Genomic DNA, 17,626 nt, shown 5'->3' with positions numbered 1-17,626 from the left:
TATTGTTGTTGAAATGGGGTTTTGTGAACTGGCCACAGAGTCTACCTGTTGTTTGTCATATCATTTGTTTGGGAGAATTTTCTTTTGTTTTGAACAACCAGCCATAGAAGAACACCCTCCCCCCCATTAAATTGCAGTCAAATTTAAATGCAGAAAGTGAATTAATGGGGATAGATATGCACGATCAAGTACCAAGTGAATGGTCCCAAAGCCCTAGAGTTCAGAAGGGGCAATAAGCCTTCTGGATGGCAAGTGGGTGGGGTTTCAGCAGGATCCAAGACGGAGGTGTTCAGGTGTGGATGGTGGAGAGAATAAGGGTCAGACGTCTGCTCTGAGGGAGAGTGAGGAGCACATTTGGTGGTGGCTGTCAGGAAGGAACTGGGGTAGGAAAGTATCCCAGCTAAATTGGAGGATTTGGGGAAAGAGTGATGATGATAACTTGAGCATGTCTTGCTTTTTAGCATATACTGTCACGTCCACAATCTCACTGAGTTCGCACAGTCTAATGAGGTGGACAGTTAGACTTTATGGAAGAAATAGGCGGAGGTGACCAGGATCTTGCCCAGGGCCAGTGTCACTAGTAAGTCATAGAACCTGGACTCCAGTCCACTCTCCTGTTTGTTGGTGCCCTCCTTTCCTGCTGAGCCCTGCTGAAGGAAAATATTTATTGGGAGAGGTCCCAGCCAGTGAAGGAAACAGGCAGGACCTAGTGGAGCACAGTGTGCTACTATTTAATTTTAATTGGACAAGGATTGTTTATACTCATTAACAATCAAAACTTGACTGGGGACTTAGTGTGAAGTGAGTTTGGCTATGTATTGTACTAGAGGAGATTTTGAAATTAGTGCTTCTCATCCTACCATCTGAATTAAGTAGAGCCATGTAAGTGTGTGTGTGTGTGTGTGTGTGTGTGTGTGTGTGTTCAAACTATTTTTGATTAAAAGGTAAAGATAAGCAAGTGTCTGTCACATTGGTATGTGAAGACCAGTTAGTTTCTTTCCTCCCATTTCCTCTTTAACAGAGCAAGGAATCAGTGGGCATGTGAGAATTCACCTTGCACGTTAGTAAGCCTTCTGCTCTCCAACACATCCATTGTATTTTATAGCTGGAAGTGACTTTGGTGACCACTAAGTTAGATCCATTCATTTCATAAGTACTGAGAGTCAGAGTAAGTGGCCAGCTGGGCCATCCAGCTAGTGCATAGCAGGTAGAGTCCTAGAGTCAGCCTCTCCCGCTTCCCAGGGCTGGTACTCTGTCACCCAGCAACCCTTGGAGAGCTCTTGCTCCAGGTGGCTTCAAGGTGACTTGGGACACACATAAAGAAAATCTGAGGGAGTGAGGGTTCCAGGGTGGAACAGTGTGGCCCAGCCCCCAGGGGGCCTACCAAAATACCCTGCCAGACATCCTCCCTGTGTCTTCCTTCTTTATTCAGGGAGGCCAGATTGCTCTAGGCAGCATCTGTGTTCTCTTTGCTGTCTCTAAGCTCTGACAGAAGCCCTGTCATTGTGATTACTCTGTAGTTCTGCATATCCTGACACCCTGCAGGGGAGAGGAGACTCAGACTCAAGGACGGGCAGGCAGTGGAGGCAGAATGGTGGACCGAGAACCATCCAGTTCTTTGTTGCTTTCTAAAGGCACTGAATCTACTCAGGCGCATTTGCCCAAGGCCACACTGCTTCTCAGAGGCAGGGCTCAGACAAGTTGTTCTAATAAGCCATTGGAATCATGTTGTCAGGAGCTAGAGGTGGTTCTTTAGCTCTGTGATTTCCATTCCTTCTTTAAAATCTGAAAATAGATGGGTCTGGGGTGAGGCCTAGGATAGAGCTGCGCTTGATAAAGATTTGGGACCAGAAGGGACCTTGGGAAGGGAAACAGGAAAAGTGCTTGCAAGAGCAGGGAAGTTTGTTAAAATGATTTAAAGGGGGATTTGTAAAAATGGGCATTTCCTCAGAGGAGCGGTTCTGCTGCTGCTACCACAGCTGCCGCTCATTTCTGTGTCCCACGTGGGTCTGGGATCGAGCGTCTCTCCATGTGAATGCATTTCAGACTGCCCCATCGGATGGGAACTCCAGGACAGAAAGGCTCATGTTTTGGTGGGGATGCACCAGCATCACAGTGGAAATTTGACAGTAATCAATGGAGGCAGGACAGGAAATGCTCCTTTTCTTGGCAGAATCAGCTGCTCTTGGGGCGTCGCCCCGAGAAAGTGTTTATTACTGAGGACTGCACCCCTCCCCCTAGTTCCATTGTGTTTAGTTTTCTCCATTGTTAACTCTCTTTTCCTTTTAAGAGGATGGAAGTTTAGTAATATAAAAATAGCACTAAAAAAAACAAAAAAAGAAGAAGAAAACTATCTGCCAGGTGGAACTAAGTCTGTTTCCTTTCATGTGGAAATGTGCACCACTCTTGGTTCTTGCTGTAGCGGGAAGAGCGTGAGCTCTGGAGTCCGTGCCGGCCACGCAGGGACTAGCAGCGTGGATTATTCCTGTCCATCCAACAGTGTCTGCTCAGTGAAGTGGCAGTTACTTGACAGTCTTTCTGTGAGGACCGAATGTGATGACCATCATCAAGCACCCTCACAAAGGTGAGGGCAGTCAGGGCAGCCAAGAATGTTCAGATTTGGGGACTCTGCCATTTTAACGACCAGTGTGTTTCAAGGTATAGCTCTGTGAGATCACTCATACTTCCTAAAATTAATTTCCTGTCATCATCGCCCCCTTGCCCAGCTCTTGTGCCCCAGAACAGGATAGAAGTGCTGAGGGCAAACCCAACAGGAGACTAGGCAGCTGGTATTCTTGAGTTTTCATCTTGGTTCTTACTCACCCTCCTCCTGTGCCACCAGCGAGTCATGTAACCTCACCGTGTCTTGTCTGTTCCTTTGGCATAGAAGGCGGGAATGGGCCACTGCTGATGAGTGAGCTTCAACAGAGATGGAAGGTGGGGAAGGGTTTGAGAAGCAAGAGGGCGGCAAAGTGAGTGAGGTGATAGGTGCACGTACTCATTGTTGCCGTGCACGACTTTGTCCAGTTTGAAGTAATAGCTACAGCGCAGTAATCAGACTTAAAATGTCTGTAAATCATGTTTCTCAGACTTGTTTCCTAACATGCTTTGAACCACAGACTTCTTACTGTGTGTAGAAGCCCCAAATGTCGAGGTTTGGGTATTTTCACATCCTTTCCCCTCCGTCGGGACACCACCCAGCCACATTTTTCTCTACCACTTTTTCTTTTCATTCGAATCTAGAATTTAATTTGGGGTGTCAGAATAGAAGAGTGGTGTTATCATCATCGCTGTTTAGAGATACGGTTGCTCCTGGTTTTGAGCTTGCCTTTCAATTGAAGTATGTCAACTTCTCAGGTTCTTAGTGGGGAATTTGTGTCTAGAGTCTAAATATTTCCTATTTTCTCCAGAGAGGTGTATTATATCTAAACACAGGGAGAGGTGGGAGCCCACCTTTTCCTGTTTTAAGTAGAATTGTTGGGAGGAAAAGACTTGTGCCTTTGCTGGTAGAGAGACAAGACATTTTGTGTGTTTGAGAACACCATAATGATTAGTTTACCATTTCATTTATGTAACAGCCCTTTGAGATAATTATTGGTATTCTTACCAGTTTATGGGTAAACAATTGAGAAGTAAGGCTCTGCTTTGCTACAAAGTGGTGAAATTGTAACTTGAATATAGGCATTTCAGCAGCACAGTTGTTGTCCTCTGCGTTGAATTGTCCAACAGAAGCATATTGCACAGGGGGGAGAATTGCAAAAAAAAGAGGAGTGATTGCTGAAACTGTCCCTTTTTTTTCCTGCCTTTTAGAAGTTCATGAGGTTTGTTTGGTTTTTTAACCAATTTGAAGGAGTCTGATCATTTACCTGAAGAGGTTTGTCTAAATTCCACCCCCCACTCCCCGCCACCCACACTTCCTTCCTGTGTCTCATGCCCTGGTATTTCCAGTGGTTGGTGCTTTTCAGGGACTTGAGTTGCATCTGGGTCTGCAGTGAACCATCCATATAGCTCATCTGGCATGGCCAGTCGCATCCCCTGGGGTCCCTGCGATGTGGCATTAGACCTATCAACCTGCAGGGAAATGGACCTTTATCACCATCCTGGCCCATTCACTCCTTGTACCCATATGGGTGTGGAAAGGAACATAGGTTCCTCTGAGATACTGTAGAGAGAGAATAGAGGCTTGGAAGGTCTTGTGCGTTTATGATTGAGTTTCTCAAGATCGAGTCTGAAATAATAGTGGTTATACCTGATGGAGCTTGGTAAGAGACCAACAGTCCCCTTCTCTACTCCCTGTTCCCTTCCTCCTCCCTGTAGCCCCTCCTGATTCCATCCACACTGTTTCTCTCACCCTCCATTAGAAAATGACCTTTGCTACCCCTTCGAGGCACACTTGGGGACCGTGTGCTACAGTTAGTAGAATGGCCTTGTCCTCATTGCTCTGCAGGCCTTGGCACCAAGACAGTTTGGGTTTGAAACAGCACATGTCAGTGGTCCCGTCTCCCTAGTCAGGTGCACAGTCATTGAAAAGAGATGAGAGGGAAAGGCCCTGGGACAGCTGGAAGCATCATCAGCCTGAGGTGCAGCCCAGGCTAGCAGGGGCTGTGCTGGGAAATGAGAAGGAGGGAAGGCCAGTGCCAGGCAGTGGAGACATGAGCTTGCTCTAGACCCAGTAGATGATGGAGACGCACGGAGAATTTCCTGTGTGTGTGTGTGTGCCTTGATCTTTTGCTTTGTTTATTCAAAATGTTCACCTTCCCAGAGCTTCTTGGGTTGGACAGAACTGGGTAAAAAGAAGAGACATTGGGGTATTCAAATTACATTGCTCTCATACTGCCTTTTCCTTTATTCTTCTCAGTGAGTCACACCCTTTCTCTCAGCCCTCCACATCACCCTCATGAAACTGCCACTTGGAAATTCTCATTTGGTAGTGTGTCCCCTTTTCATCTGGAGCCAGCCTTAGGAAACAACCCAGACCTGCAAGTAGCAAACCTATTTTTATGTTTCAAGCAGTCAGGAAAGTCTCAGGGGTGTTCTGCCATGCATCTGCAGAAAGCTGTGTGGGTGGCAGCAGCGGCTCTGAATCCTTCAGGGAGACTGGGTTCCTTTCTCTCTAACCTTCCAGCTTCTGTGCTCATATATAAACTGTGTCCCTTGCATGACTGAACAAACCTCTGAAGAGGGATCCCTGTCCCTTAAGTAAACTTTTCTCTGGTAAGGATGTTAGGTAAACACTGTCCTTGTACTGAGCGAGCACACACGTGTTTGAAGGTTTTGGTGTGGGAAGGAGAGTGCTGCATGAACGGGCCCATGGGAACTCTGGGCAGTAGCTCCCAGCCTGTCTGCACCCTGTTACATAGTCTGTTTCTGCCTTCTGCTCCCCCGATTCTAGCCTAAACCCACCAAGGGAAGAATGCGCATCCACTGTCTGGAGAATGTGGACAAGGCCCTTCAGTTCCTGAAGGAGCAGAGAGTCCATCTTGAGAATATGGGCTCCCATGACATCGTGGATGGGAACCACCGGCTGACCCTCGGCCTCATCTGGACCATCATCTTGCGCTTCCAGGTAAGGGCACGTGGCCACGGGATTCACACTTCTTCCTGGGTACGGCGTGCTAGTGAAATGGCATCCCAGAGTCAGGTGTGTGGAGCTGGGTGTCCATTCAGCCCCCGTCGGCATTTGGCAGCTACCACATCTTCCCTTAGTTTTGCTGGCCCCTGAAACGCGCCCTTGTCAGATAAGGGGGTTTCTGGGCTGCAGCCTGCCCACTGCTCTAAATGCCTGGTGTCTGCCCCTCGGCTTTCAGGAGCGAAGATAACAAGGATGTCACTGGTGCTAGGTGGCTGGCACTAGACTGACTGAACTTTGCCGCACTGTAGCACATATCCTGGAGGAGTATTTTTAGGGGAAGCTGTTGAGGATTATGACACGGGGTGGGGGGGGCTCCATTTTCACTTTCTCATTCTCTTTTGGATGTGAGGAAGCAGTTTTCAGGGGAAATGTGCAAGAGCCTTATGCTTGTTTGAATTGATGACAATTTTATGGGTTTGTTATACTCGAGGGGAAGGCTCTAAGTACAGAAGTACTCTCAGCCAGAAGGTACTCTCAAGGTCATTCTGTCTTCCTCAAAGTGAGGAAAGGAAGGAGCCTTATCCAGGATTACAGAACCAGTCAGGGCAGCAGTGCTTGCTTCTGACCCTTTAAGAGAGAGCTCAGAACTTCAGCCCTGTGGAGCACCTCTGGCCTGGTTACCGGCTCTTTCTCCAGGCAGTGCTTCCTGCTCCTGCTTTTCAATTAGAATTGAAATGCCGGAAACGAAACACTTCTTACCAAAGCGTCAGGTTACTCTGCAAACAAATGTCCTAACAGTCCTGTCTCCTGGTGGCTCTGTTCTCTGTGCCTTTCCTTCCTGTTCCACCCCTTTGATATAAAGTCTGATTGATTTTTATGGCTAAATAAAAGTCTCACCAAAAAAGGGCAGAAACGGAAATCAAATTTTAGCTCTTTGTATTCTTGGTAAAACTCTGAAGTCAGCCTGTAACCAATCGTTTTCTTTCCCATTTCCCCAGGGGAATGGGTTTTTAGTTAACAGTGTTCTGGGTGGGTAGGTGGGAGGAGGGGTGGGAGCTGAAACAGAGCTGTCCTGAGAAACTCCCTGAATGGATGTGGTTCCAAAGCCAGGAGGTCCTTGGAGGCCTGGGGAAAGCTTTTTAGTAATTCAGAATCCCTGGGTGGCAGTCCCAGTGATTCCAGTTAAGAAGTTCTGAAGAGGGAACCACTATTGAAGATGAAATCATGAATGGAGTTAATTATAACAATCAGTGACTCTGTTTTACAAACAGAATTCTTATGTAGGTGTCTGTCAGTTCCCAAATGATTTGAAAATGGAGTGAATACCATTAGTAGGACCCTCCTTGAGCTTCCCCTCAGTTTTGTAAAGTAAAAAGTTCTCTTTCTCTTGCCTTTGGCCTGTAGTAATCAGAGCATGGAAAGGCATCCTGATGGTGGCTTCTTTTCACACCAGGTCATTGCCCATGTTGGCGAGCTGGCACACGCAGCCCTTTCCAAGATTCTCAGCATGAATTGGGTTGAGTCATTGACTAATTAGCTTCCTGACAGCTTGCCTTTTTCTGTAATTGAACTTGTAAATGCTGATAGGTACTTTCTCTTTCCTTTAAGGCAAGAAACATAGGCTGCTGATGTCACTGCATGGCCTGCAGTGTTGGTATCTTACGTGACCTAGCTTCCTCCGTCCAGCAGCTGTATTAAATCCCTACTCATTCCACAGATAGGTACTGATTCTACATCAGCCAAGGCCCAGCTCACTGTCTGCTTCCTTTGTGAATCTTCTCCACGTTCCAAAGAGATTTCTCTTTCCTCCAGCTCCTGAATATACAGCCTTGTCTTACATTTCCAGTGCACACGTGTGAGTGTGCGTGTGCACGTGTCTAGAGCTCTGAGGACATGGCCTGTCCTGTGTGTGCATAGGAGGAAGTATCCATTAAGTACTAATGGTGACATTTAGGTTTCATTCTGCTCTCTTTTTAAGAGAGAATAAAGGATGTTGTGGGAAACTGGAAGGAAAGTCTTGCCTTGTATAAATCCTTTCAGAAGGATAGACTGTGTATAAATGACCAAGTCTGGAAACAGATTCCCCTCTTCACACAGAAGCATGAGAAGGTCGACAGGGGTTAATGTGTAGAATTCCACCTGCCTTTCCTGATGAGTCTGTGTCTTACCTCTTGAATAAGGTTCTTTCACAGTTACTTTCAGCATAAGAACTAATGATCCTAATAATAGAATTTAGAGTTTATGCAGACTCACACTTCACATACTTAGCACAGTTAAAAAGGGGTAATTTTTTTTAGAAGTTATAATTATTTCAATTTCTAAGGGTTTTTCCCAGTTGAAAGTTTCTACCTTTATAATCTTGTATTTATATATTTCATCCTTTTTCTATCTCTTTCCCAAAAAGAATTCTGGGGCATGTCTTTAGATTAAATGGGAAGACCCATGACGGAACAGGGTAGGGAAGTTCCATGACGGACCAGGGTAAGGAAGTTTGGACTAGCTAGAGCTAAAAGATGATAGGTGGCCTTCTAGGCCAACACCATTTACCCCAATCCCTGTCCCACATTATAGTGTAATAGGTAAGAATCTAAAGACAAAAGGGTATTTAAAGCATTTGTCTAAAATCACATAACTGGTAGGGTGACCCCTAAGCCAGAGTTAACATTTACGGGTTCCTCGTCATGAACTCAGCACTTCATATTCTTTCTTTGTTCAAGTGCACAGTAACACTGTGAGATAGCCATTGTTGCTGTTGGCCGTTCCTCAGGTGGGAAGCTGAGGAGCTCGCCTGGAGACACACAATAGGTGGTGGAGCCTGGTCTTAGACCCAGGCAGTGTGATGTTGGTGCCAGTAGACCCGGCTCTGTATAATGTTGCTTGCATGCTTTCCATGAGTGGCTTATGAATGCAGACTGTCTTAGTCCATCCCGGCTGCTGTAACAAAACACCATGGACAGGGTAGCTTACAAACAATAGAAATTCATCTCCCACAGTTCTGGAGGCTAAGTCTGAGATCAAGCCAGCATGGGCTGGCGAGAGCCCATTCTGGATGGCAAACTTCTCAGTGTGCCCTCACGTGGTGGAGGATACTAAGGATCTCTCTGAAGCCTTTATTTTTATAATGCACTAGTCCTGTTCATGAGGATCCTACTCTGTTAGGCCTCCCCTCTCAATGCCATTACCTTTGGGAGTTAGGATTTCAACCTGAGAGTTCGGGGGAGCCACAGACATCGGGACTATAGCACAGACCATGGAAGCCTACCGTGGTCATGCTTTTTCTGGGAATTTGGGTCAGTTTTTAGAAAAAAAAAAAAAAAAAATATATATATATATATATACTGTCCTCATCAATGAGGGACATGCACCCTAGTGTGAAAAATACTTGGTTATAAAAAAACGAACCGAAGATTTTTCTGGGGTCTGACAAGGTGTAGGGTGTTTACAGTGAGCACTTGTAGTTGGAAAGGTGGGCTCTTTTGAGCTTAGAAGTGACCCCTAAGGGGGGGTGGGTCCTGGGAAGTAGTGCAGCTAAGTATTCTTCACTTCCTCCTTATGTCTGCAAAGTAGAAAACCTGGTTGTTGTTTCAGTGAGGTGAACCTTGAGGAAAGCAGTTTTCTATGGCACAGTAGATAGGCTTTACAACTGGGCTGTGGCCTGAAGTGTACTCTTCATGTATGTGTAGATCAGTTCTTCTGTGGCTGTTATTTGGGCAGCTGACCCATCTCTTCATCTAATGCTTGTTCGTAAATCTTAGATCCAGGATATCAGTGTAGAGACGGAAGACAACAAAGAGAAGAAGTCTGCCAAGGATGCATTGCTGTTGTGGTGCCAGATGAAGACAGCTGGGTAAGTATGAACTCCCCGGGGGTCCGGGGCTACTGCACCCAGGACAACCCTGCTGCAGTCATCTCTTTGAGGTGTTGACAGCTATCTCCTCCACTCCTTCCATGGAGAAGTCTTGTTAACTTATAAGCAGTAGGTAGCTGACATCTCCGCTCACTCACAGCATGGGAGGAGTTCTGACTGATGCTTGGGACCTGTCAGCTCCGCAGTCCATTTCCCTCTCTTTATTAAGGCAGCTCCAGAGAACAGTGGATCTTGAATTTTAAAATCCTGAAACCCTATTTAAGAATCACATCCATGATACTTTAAAAAGCAAGTGGGTTTTCTCTGGCTTTTAATTTTTGCTCCTTTGGGGAAGCTTTGTGCAGTCAACTTAAGAGTAGTCTTTATACATTACCCGTCTCGGCTTTCCTTCCCTTTATTCCTCCTTTGAAATCTTAATGAAAATACTTTTTTAGAGAACTGATCTGTTCTGTTACTCACTGAAATTGTTGGGTCTAGTATTTAGAACCGATTTTCTACCCGGTTAACTAGAGAGTTACTTAGAACTACTTTGAGGACAGTTATAACTGTAATAGACATGATCAGTTAATGAAAAGTATGAAACTCATAAAGTGGGTATGCCTAATAAGGGAATCAACGTAGTTATAAGCCTTGAATCAACCACAGATCCAAAGCCTGTAAACAGTATTGAATAGCTAAGTAAATAGTGTAGGTCTCCAACAGAGGGAAGTTGTTCAGGGAGATCCTTGGTATATAAAACTTTATTCAGTTCAGTGATACAAGGAGGAAAGCTGAGTGTCTCATGAACAGGTAATCGTAGCTGCTTCCTCTCTCCCCAGAATTCATATGTCAGTGACTGTGGGGTCCTAGTATCTTTGCTGGCAGAGGAGAAAGCCAGTGGAGGCAAAGAAGTCTCAGAGGTGTCTCGGTTGTGGTCACTTTTTCCTATGTAACCATGGTGTTTTAAATCTAAGACTCAGTTCACATCTTTTGTCTGATTGACTTACCAAGAAAGAAAAGCCACATGGATGTGGGTTTTTTTGTTTTTGTTTTTTTAATAGAAAGCTAAAGTCGAAGAAGTATTTGCTCTGACTTGATAGTCCTTTTGATACTCATTGCCTCACATTTTTTCAGTACTGACAAGCTTTTTCATGAACACTGCATTTCACAAAACTGTCAGTCTTTATTTGGTAACTCTGTTATGCTTTGTCTTTATAGGTACCCGAACGTCAACATTCACAATTTCACCACAAGCTGGAGGGATGGCATGGCCTTCAACGCACTGATACACAAACACCGGTAAGTCACCTCCTTAGAAATCATACTAACGGTTTTGGGGTAGAATGTTGACATTCTTCTGCCCCCATCTGGGTGACTCTTGACCCTCATATCCATTGCCTTAGATGTTGCACCACGGTGGGAATTCCTGCATTCCATGTGAGGAAAATGTGAGAGAATATGTAAATTCTCCCAAACAAATCAGTTTGTCCGTTATCTTTAGTTCTCTTAATAAACTTTGAAGTGTTTATTCAAAAATCAGGTTTCATTGTTTGATGATTTATATTACAGAGTTTTACTTTGCTCAGTAAAGTGGTTTCTACCATTTCTGGAGTAATGCTGGTGTGTCATTGGTCACATGGTGTTCTTAAGCCATGGTTTTTATCCTGTTCCGCTCTCATTCTGCATAGGCCTGACCTGATAGATTTTGACAAGCTAAAGAAATCCAATGCACACTACAATCTGCAGAATGCCTTCAACCTGGCAGAGCAGCACCTTGGCCTCACTAAACTGTTGGATCCGGAAGGTAAGGACTTGAGAGATGTAAGGTGGGACTTCCAGCAGCATCTCTAGTAGTGAGGGGCTAATAGAAAATCTGCCGTCAGTTTATTTGTGTAGTGTGCTTTGGGAATTGCTCAAGAGGAGCTTAATTTTGGTGTGGGAATTACTTGAGGATTTGTGCAAAGGATTATATTTGAAAAGGCCTTGAAAGTCAAGTATGATTTAAACATGTTGGGAATGTTTAGGGCTTGCTAGGCAGAGGCACTTGCCTGAGCAGAGGTGAAGAACCAGGAATGAGGAAGGCGTGTTTGGGGACTAACAGTTCACTGGGAATGGTGTTTAAAGTAATAATAGGAACTACCACTGGAAAGGTGGGTCGGGGCCCTATAGGTCAAAGTTTTTGGAGGTTATTCATCAGTCACTGAAAGTTCTTAGCAGCTGTTCTCAATGAAGGGAACCTGCCATAGGCTCTCAGTGAATGCTTATTGACTGGCATTCATGCCAAGGTGGCAGGCAGCCTTGGGATGGGTGGGTGCAGACCAGGGCGTTGGGGTGAGGGGCTTGTAGAGGCTGTGCTCTGTTTGCTTTGAGTAAGAAGAGCTTAAGTGAGGAAGGTGCATCAGGAAATGGGAACATTTGGGTGGAAGGAGGATTGGGACTCACAGTCCCTTCTTAGGGCTGACTGCCTGGAGGCACAGCATCTGAGCTCTGCCTGGATCGACTCTGAGTCCTTACAGCAGGACCCCAAAGCCTGACTGCAGGTGACATGGAGCTGACCTATGTGGGGCATTCCCTCAGCTTATAGCTCCCTTACTTAACAAAGTCCTAATTCCAGGCTTTTCGCCGGAGCTGTCATAGGTACTTTTTCTTATTCTGAAAAGCATTTGAAATATAAGAGGATTTGTTTGTAGTACGGGAGCTTTGTAGATCACAGCTCATAGCTGTGAGCAAATACCAGAGAGAGAAAACTGTGAGTGAAAGTTTAAAGTTCTTATAAATATAGAACAGGAAGTTCAACTCCCCAAGGGCAGATCGAGGTCATGAGGCTGCCAAGCAGGCTTGCTGTTTTCCAGTGCATTAGATTCACTGATATGTTCACTATCCCGGAAGCTGAGATAAAATTAACTTTGTGCTAACGCATTAAATGATTTCTTAATATAAACAGAAAACTAAAATTCCTTGGGGTGTGATTAATCTTCTGTCTTTACCCCTGTTTTAACTATGGGAAGACATTCTTTCTCAGCCATAGCTCTTTGTACTAAATAACCTTTTTTTTTTTTTTTAAATAACTTGCTCATTAGTTAATCTTTCTAATCCCTTCCCAGTATGAAAAAGGGGATATATGTTCCTCAGATCACAAGACAAGGAACTAAAAAAAGGCCATTGATGTCACTTACCCTGTGGGTTGGATCTTGGTTATTAGTTGTCCTTAGCTATTGTTAGTTGCCCAGTGGCCCAGAGAGCATCAGCTGAGATATAGTTGCAGACAGGTTACAAAACCACAAGGGTTTTTGTCTGCTCTCATCTTCCCGGTTATGTCAACATTATATGTTTATTAGATTGCATACAGGATCAGCTTTGGAAGGGGGAGTCCTCCATTTCCTTCTCTTTGGAGCATAGTTGGGTGGGGCCAAGCAGAAGCAGAGTTGGCCACAGGGACTACTAGGTGGAAAGAGTAGCTGCTCTTCTGGCCCCCAGTGCCATAGGCTGCCTCGGTGACATTGGGCAGGGAGCTTTCCAGCCCTGTGCCTCAGTGTTCTCATCTTTAAGAGAAACAATCCTGCCTCACACAGGGCTGCCAGGAAGATAGAAGGCACGCATGTGAGTGCATTCTAAAAAAGAACCTGATTATCAGTTAAGAGTCATGCTGTGTATTCTCTTTTCTGTCCCAAGTCAAGAGTGTCACCCAATATTGCCATACCTCCACCACTTGGCATCTTCATGGTACATTCATTGCCTCCCTTAGTGAATACTGACTGACTACCCTCCTTACGCGAGACAACACACCAGCAATTTGAGAGGTGGAACAGCACAGGGCTTACCCAGACACAAGCTTCTTACCCTTGGGGATGTAGTCTTACAAAACAAAGAAAATATGTGTAAGCAAATTATAGTACCTGGCAAAGAGAAATTGTGAGTAAAGTGAAGGAGTATTGGAAATTGTCGAGTGTATTTGGGGAGTGTTGACTAGTCCAGGTTGGCTCAGATTGTGCCTGAGAAGAAATAGTAGGCTATAGAATTAGAAGTGTCATAACAGTGGTTGGCTCTTACAGGGAGCCTGATAAGTATTCAGTGGTTAGAAGGAAGGGAAGGAAAGTTAAGGCAGATTCTAGAGGATTAAGGGGCTTAGACTTTATTTTTGTAGATTGTAGGGCACTTTTGAGTAATTTTGAGCTCAGAGAAAGTGTGTTCTCAGCCATGCTTCTGGAAGATCAACCAGGGGCAGTGCATAAAGTGAATTGGGTAGTAGGGAAAGCCAGTGAGGAAGCTCTTGCTTCAAGTCTGCTTATTCAACCATTAGAGTCTGAACCATGAGTGACAATAAAGATTCCATAGATAGAATCATCTGGACTCAGATTTGGTGACCAACTGAATACCGGGTAACAAGAAGATAAGGATGTCCAAAGACTCAGTGACTGGAAGTGGTTCTGGTGGCATCAGCAGATAGGAGGATTCAAGAAGCCCAAGCCCAGTTTGGGAGTGGACATGGGCAGGGAGATAAGCCTACTGGTCCGGCAAGTAGTCACATCGCTAAGAATTCTCCCTGAATTCTTACCGTAGTCCTCATTTTTCTCTAGAAGTTTTCTTCTTGGTAGCTTGGGATCCTAGAGAGGAAGGATCATGTCTCTTAATACTTTTATGTCTTGTTGCATTGGTAGAAGGTATTTACGAATATTCATATCATAAAAGAGTCGATGAGATGGTTTCATCCACGTCAGACTTACAATTAATACACCAATGGCAGAACTCTCCAATATAAACACTGGCCTGTTTCAGTGTTGAACAGTTGTTCTGGGTGGTCGCGCTGTGAGCAGAATACTGAACAAAACCTTCTTTGGGTTACAGATATTAGTGTGGACCACCCTGATGAGAAGTCCATTATCACTTATGTGGTGACCTATTACCACTACTTCTCTAAGATGAAGGCCTTGGCTGTTGAAGGAAAACGAATTGGAAAGGTGAGTTCACACCAATTTTATAAGTTGTGCGACACGATTAAAGTTCTCATCTTAATGTAGCGCCACCGAGCCCCTTTTCTCCTGTGCGCTCATCAGTTCAGCCGGTAGCGGTTTGTGGTGGGCACCCCCAGAGGCAGGGAAGTAGGCAGAAGCCTCTTCATGCCTAGGAGTGACAGGAAGTAGGAGCAGCAGCTACAGTATTTAGGGAGAGATTGGAGGAGCTTCTCAGACCCAGAGACACTCCTCCCCTCAACCTTACCAGAAGATGGGGTGTTGGAAATCTGATGAGTTGGCTGATGTCACGGGCGTGAAATCCTACTTACTCAGTTGAAAAGGCCCCACTATTGTACTTTTTTAGTTTTCATTTGGCTGATGTTCACTTGCCACATATTCCTGAATACCTCAGACCAGGTGATACTGTCTTCTTAATGCAGCAAGAATGGGAAATTCATGGGCATTCATGGGACAGGACCAAGCAACATAGAGCCCTTGTTGTTATTCTAGGAATTCTGGAGCTGAGGCCACAGGAGTCATTCAGAATCTTAAACCCTTTGCCTGGGGGTTGGGAGGTTACCAAACCAATTATAGTTAAGCTGTCATTGCTCACAAGTAATAGTTATAGTCTGAGTGCCTATTAACACACAGTTCCTCGAGTTTAAAAATGCTTAGGCCAGAGTAGCCTAGAACTGTTTCAGAGCCAGTCATTAAGTGTGCCTGTGCTCCTGTAGGGTTATAATCCTGTTTCCCATACTTGGCAATATGATCTTACTGTTCTGTTTTTCTCACTCTCGTTTACAGGTGCTTGACAATGCTATTGAAACAGAAAAAATGATTGAAAAGTATGAGTCACTTGCCTCTGACCTTCTGGAGTGGATTGAACAAACCATCATTATCCTCAACAATCGCAAATTTGCCAATTCTCTGGTTGGGGTTCAACAACAGCTTCAGGCCTTCAACACTTACCGCACTGTGGAGAAACCACCCAAGTAAGATGCAGATTGCATTACCAGTCGCGGAGGGAGAGAGATGATGGCAGCGTCAGACTCCTGTTTCTGACTTCGTTGACCTCATCTCTTAATGAGTGCCTCTTACCAGGGGCCAGGGGCCTGTCTTACTCCTTTTCATCTGACCCTGAGTGGCTGAGCTCTATTACAAACCACGCCTTCTGTGAGCCCTTCCCATTAGTTTGTGCCGCTGGTGTCATGATACTAATACGTGAGACTCCTAAGAAGTGGTACAGGTCTCCGGTCCCCTTTTCCCAAACTCTTAATGCCCGATGTGTTTCAGAATTCCTTACACTTTGGATTTTAGAGAAGTAGCTGAGTACCTGTATATAGTTTATTGTAAGACACAGTGGGCTTGAGACAGTAGCCCATTGTCAGGCCCACTGGTAAATCTGTAGCAAAGTGTGTAACTACAACATGTTGAATAAAGGCAGACAGTAAATAGTTTTGTGTCTGTCTGTCTGTCCAGATCAGTTTTTGCTATCCCCTGAATTGATTTTTGATTTGTTTTTGAAAATTGTAATTGTCAAATAAGGATTATAGACCTTATCCCTTCTTAGAGTTCTAAAGTCATTCCTCCTTTTTCTATAACCCAGCTTAGTTGTGAATTCCTTCCTGCAGTCTCTGAAACCCATTGAAAGACATTTGGAGTGATTCTTGCTGAATATATTCAGCTGTGCTCTTTGAATGAAGTCCATTGTCCAGGATCTATAGTCTAAACTTTGAAGGAAGTGATTAGTAAAAGCGCGGTATTGTGATCCCCCGAATATAAGTATCAGTGGCAGCAACCAGCCAACCCCACCAGAATTCACAGTTGGGTGCATTTTGCGGTCTGTAATACCCAAAAAAACTAATGCACTGTGTTTTCTCCATAATGAGTTCCACATAAATCAGACCAGAGATAAATGGCTTTTAAAATTGTATGGCTGCGTGAAAGGTTTTTTTTCTCCAAAAGCAAATGAATTTTTGCCCTTGAAGGAACAGAAAAACATATTTTTCCCCCCTGTACTTAGGTTTACTGAGAAGGGGAACTTGGAAGTGCTGCTTTTTACTATTCAGAGCAAGATGAGGGCCAACAATCAGAAGGTCTACATGCCCCGGGAGGGCAAGCTCATCTCTGACATTAACAAGGTAAAGCTGATCCACCTGGCCCTGTGTGGGGCCTTGACCTTCTCTGTAAGCTTCAGGTTCTAGGTCTTGATTGCTAAGAGGGCAGTCTGAAAGGGTCGGTCCTGGCCTGCTGAACTGAGGAGTGACAGCAATGGCTCAGGTTTTGCAGAGGGTCAAGCAAATTCTTGTGGTGGGTTGGTCTATTAAAGTTTTGGGAGGCAATGTTAGATTTTATCAAACCAGTCTTGGCTTATTCTCTTTACCTTATTACTCTCATCTGTCTGAGGCAGTCGACTGTAGCATCTTTAAGTTGCAGGAGGAAGAACCTGAAACCTTATTTCATGTGTCTGGAATCTCTAGACATTGGGGCTTAGGATTTTGGCTGTTTCTCTCAGAGAGGCTGTCCAACAGTTTCCATTTTGGTCTGTTTTGTCTGTAATTATAGAATTTGACAGTGGCCATTGTATCCAGATAGAAATTTGAAAAATCTAGAACGGTGGTCAGTTTTACACAATTAGATTATTTTAAGTTGAATTTTTTAAATGTAAGATATATTTCATAGAAATTAATTTACTGTGAACATTTGGTGAAGATTTTGAACAAAATGGTCAGGTGTGTGAATTAAGAAACAAGTAGCTCAAAAAAAAAAGGTGGGGTGGGGTGCCTGGTTGGCTCAGTTGGTGAAAGTGTACATCTCATAATCTTGGGGTCATGAGTTTGGTCCCCACATTGGGCATAAAGATTACTTAAATAAATAAAATGTTAAAAATTAAAAAAAAAACAAGTGGCTCAGGGTGGGATGAATAAGAGGTTTGTAATATGATTTCTTTCTGAGAAATCATTTATCTTTTATATGTGATCAGATCTGTTGAAGGTAATTACTTTGTTTCCTCCCAAAGTAAGAGATTTATAATTTAGTTATATTGCTCCTTATCTACACTGTTTTGTTTTCCAAATATAACACAGGACTTTTAGATATAGAGAGGAGAGAGTGTTCCCATGAGCCTAAACTGAGAGAAAACGGTTTTTCTCAAGGCTTAAGAGTCAGTGAGGGTTGGAAACGGGATGTCCCGTTGACAGAGTTCTCAGGTCTTACTGAGAAGTCCTAGCTGTTGACTGTAGCCAAGGAGAGTTC

At 44.5% G+C, this 17,626-nt stretch overlaps 1 protein-coding gene across 6 annotated transcripts in view; it reads left to right on the top strand.

The window, feature by feature from the left end:
• Positions 1-17,626, top strand: part of SPTBN1 (spectrin beta, non-erythrocytic 1) — a 193,584-nt gene that overhangs the window by 125,469 nt on the left and 50,489 nt on the right. For all 6 annotated transcript variants that reach the window (XM_032877774.1, XM_032877775.1, XM_032877772.1 and 3 more), the window contains 7 exons: positions 5,393-5,566; positions 9,328-9,419; positions 10,638-10,718; positions 11,108-11,223; positions 14,265-14,377; positions 15,176-15,363; positions 16,395-16,512. In XM_032877774.1, coding sequence (XP_032733665.1) covers positions 5,393-5,566; positions 9,328-9,419; positions 10,638-10,718; positions 11,108-11,223; positions 14,265-14,377; positions 15,176-15,363; positions 16,395-16,512 — 882 coding nt within the window. The remainder of the gene's footprint in view (positions 1-5,392; positions 5,567-9,327; positions 9,420-10,637; positions 10,719-11,107; positions 11,224-14,264; positions 14,378-15,175; positions 15,364-16,394; positions 16,513-17,626) is intronic.

This window comes from Lontra canadensis, unplaced genomic scaffold (genome assembly GCF_010015895.1).
Source record: "Lontra canadensis isolate GAN:19392208 unplaced genomic scaffold, GSC_riverotter_1.0 scaffold61, whole genome shotgun sequence".
Taxonomy (NCBI): Eukaryota; Metazoa; Chordata; class Mammalia; order Carnivora; family Mustelidae; genus Lontra; species Lontra canadensis.
Note: the sequence above shows the minus strand (reverse complement) of the source record. Positions and strands in the feature narration are given on the sequence as shown.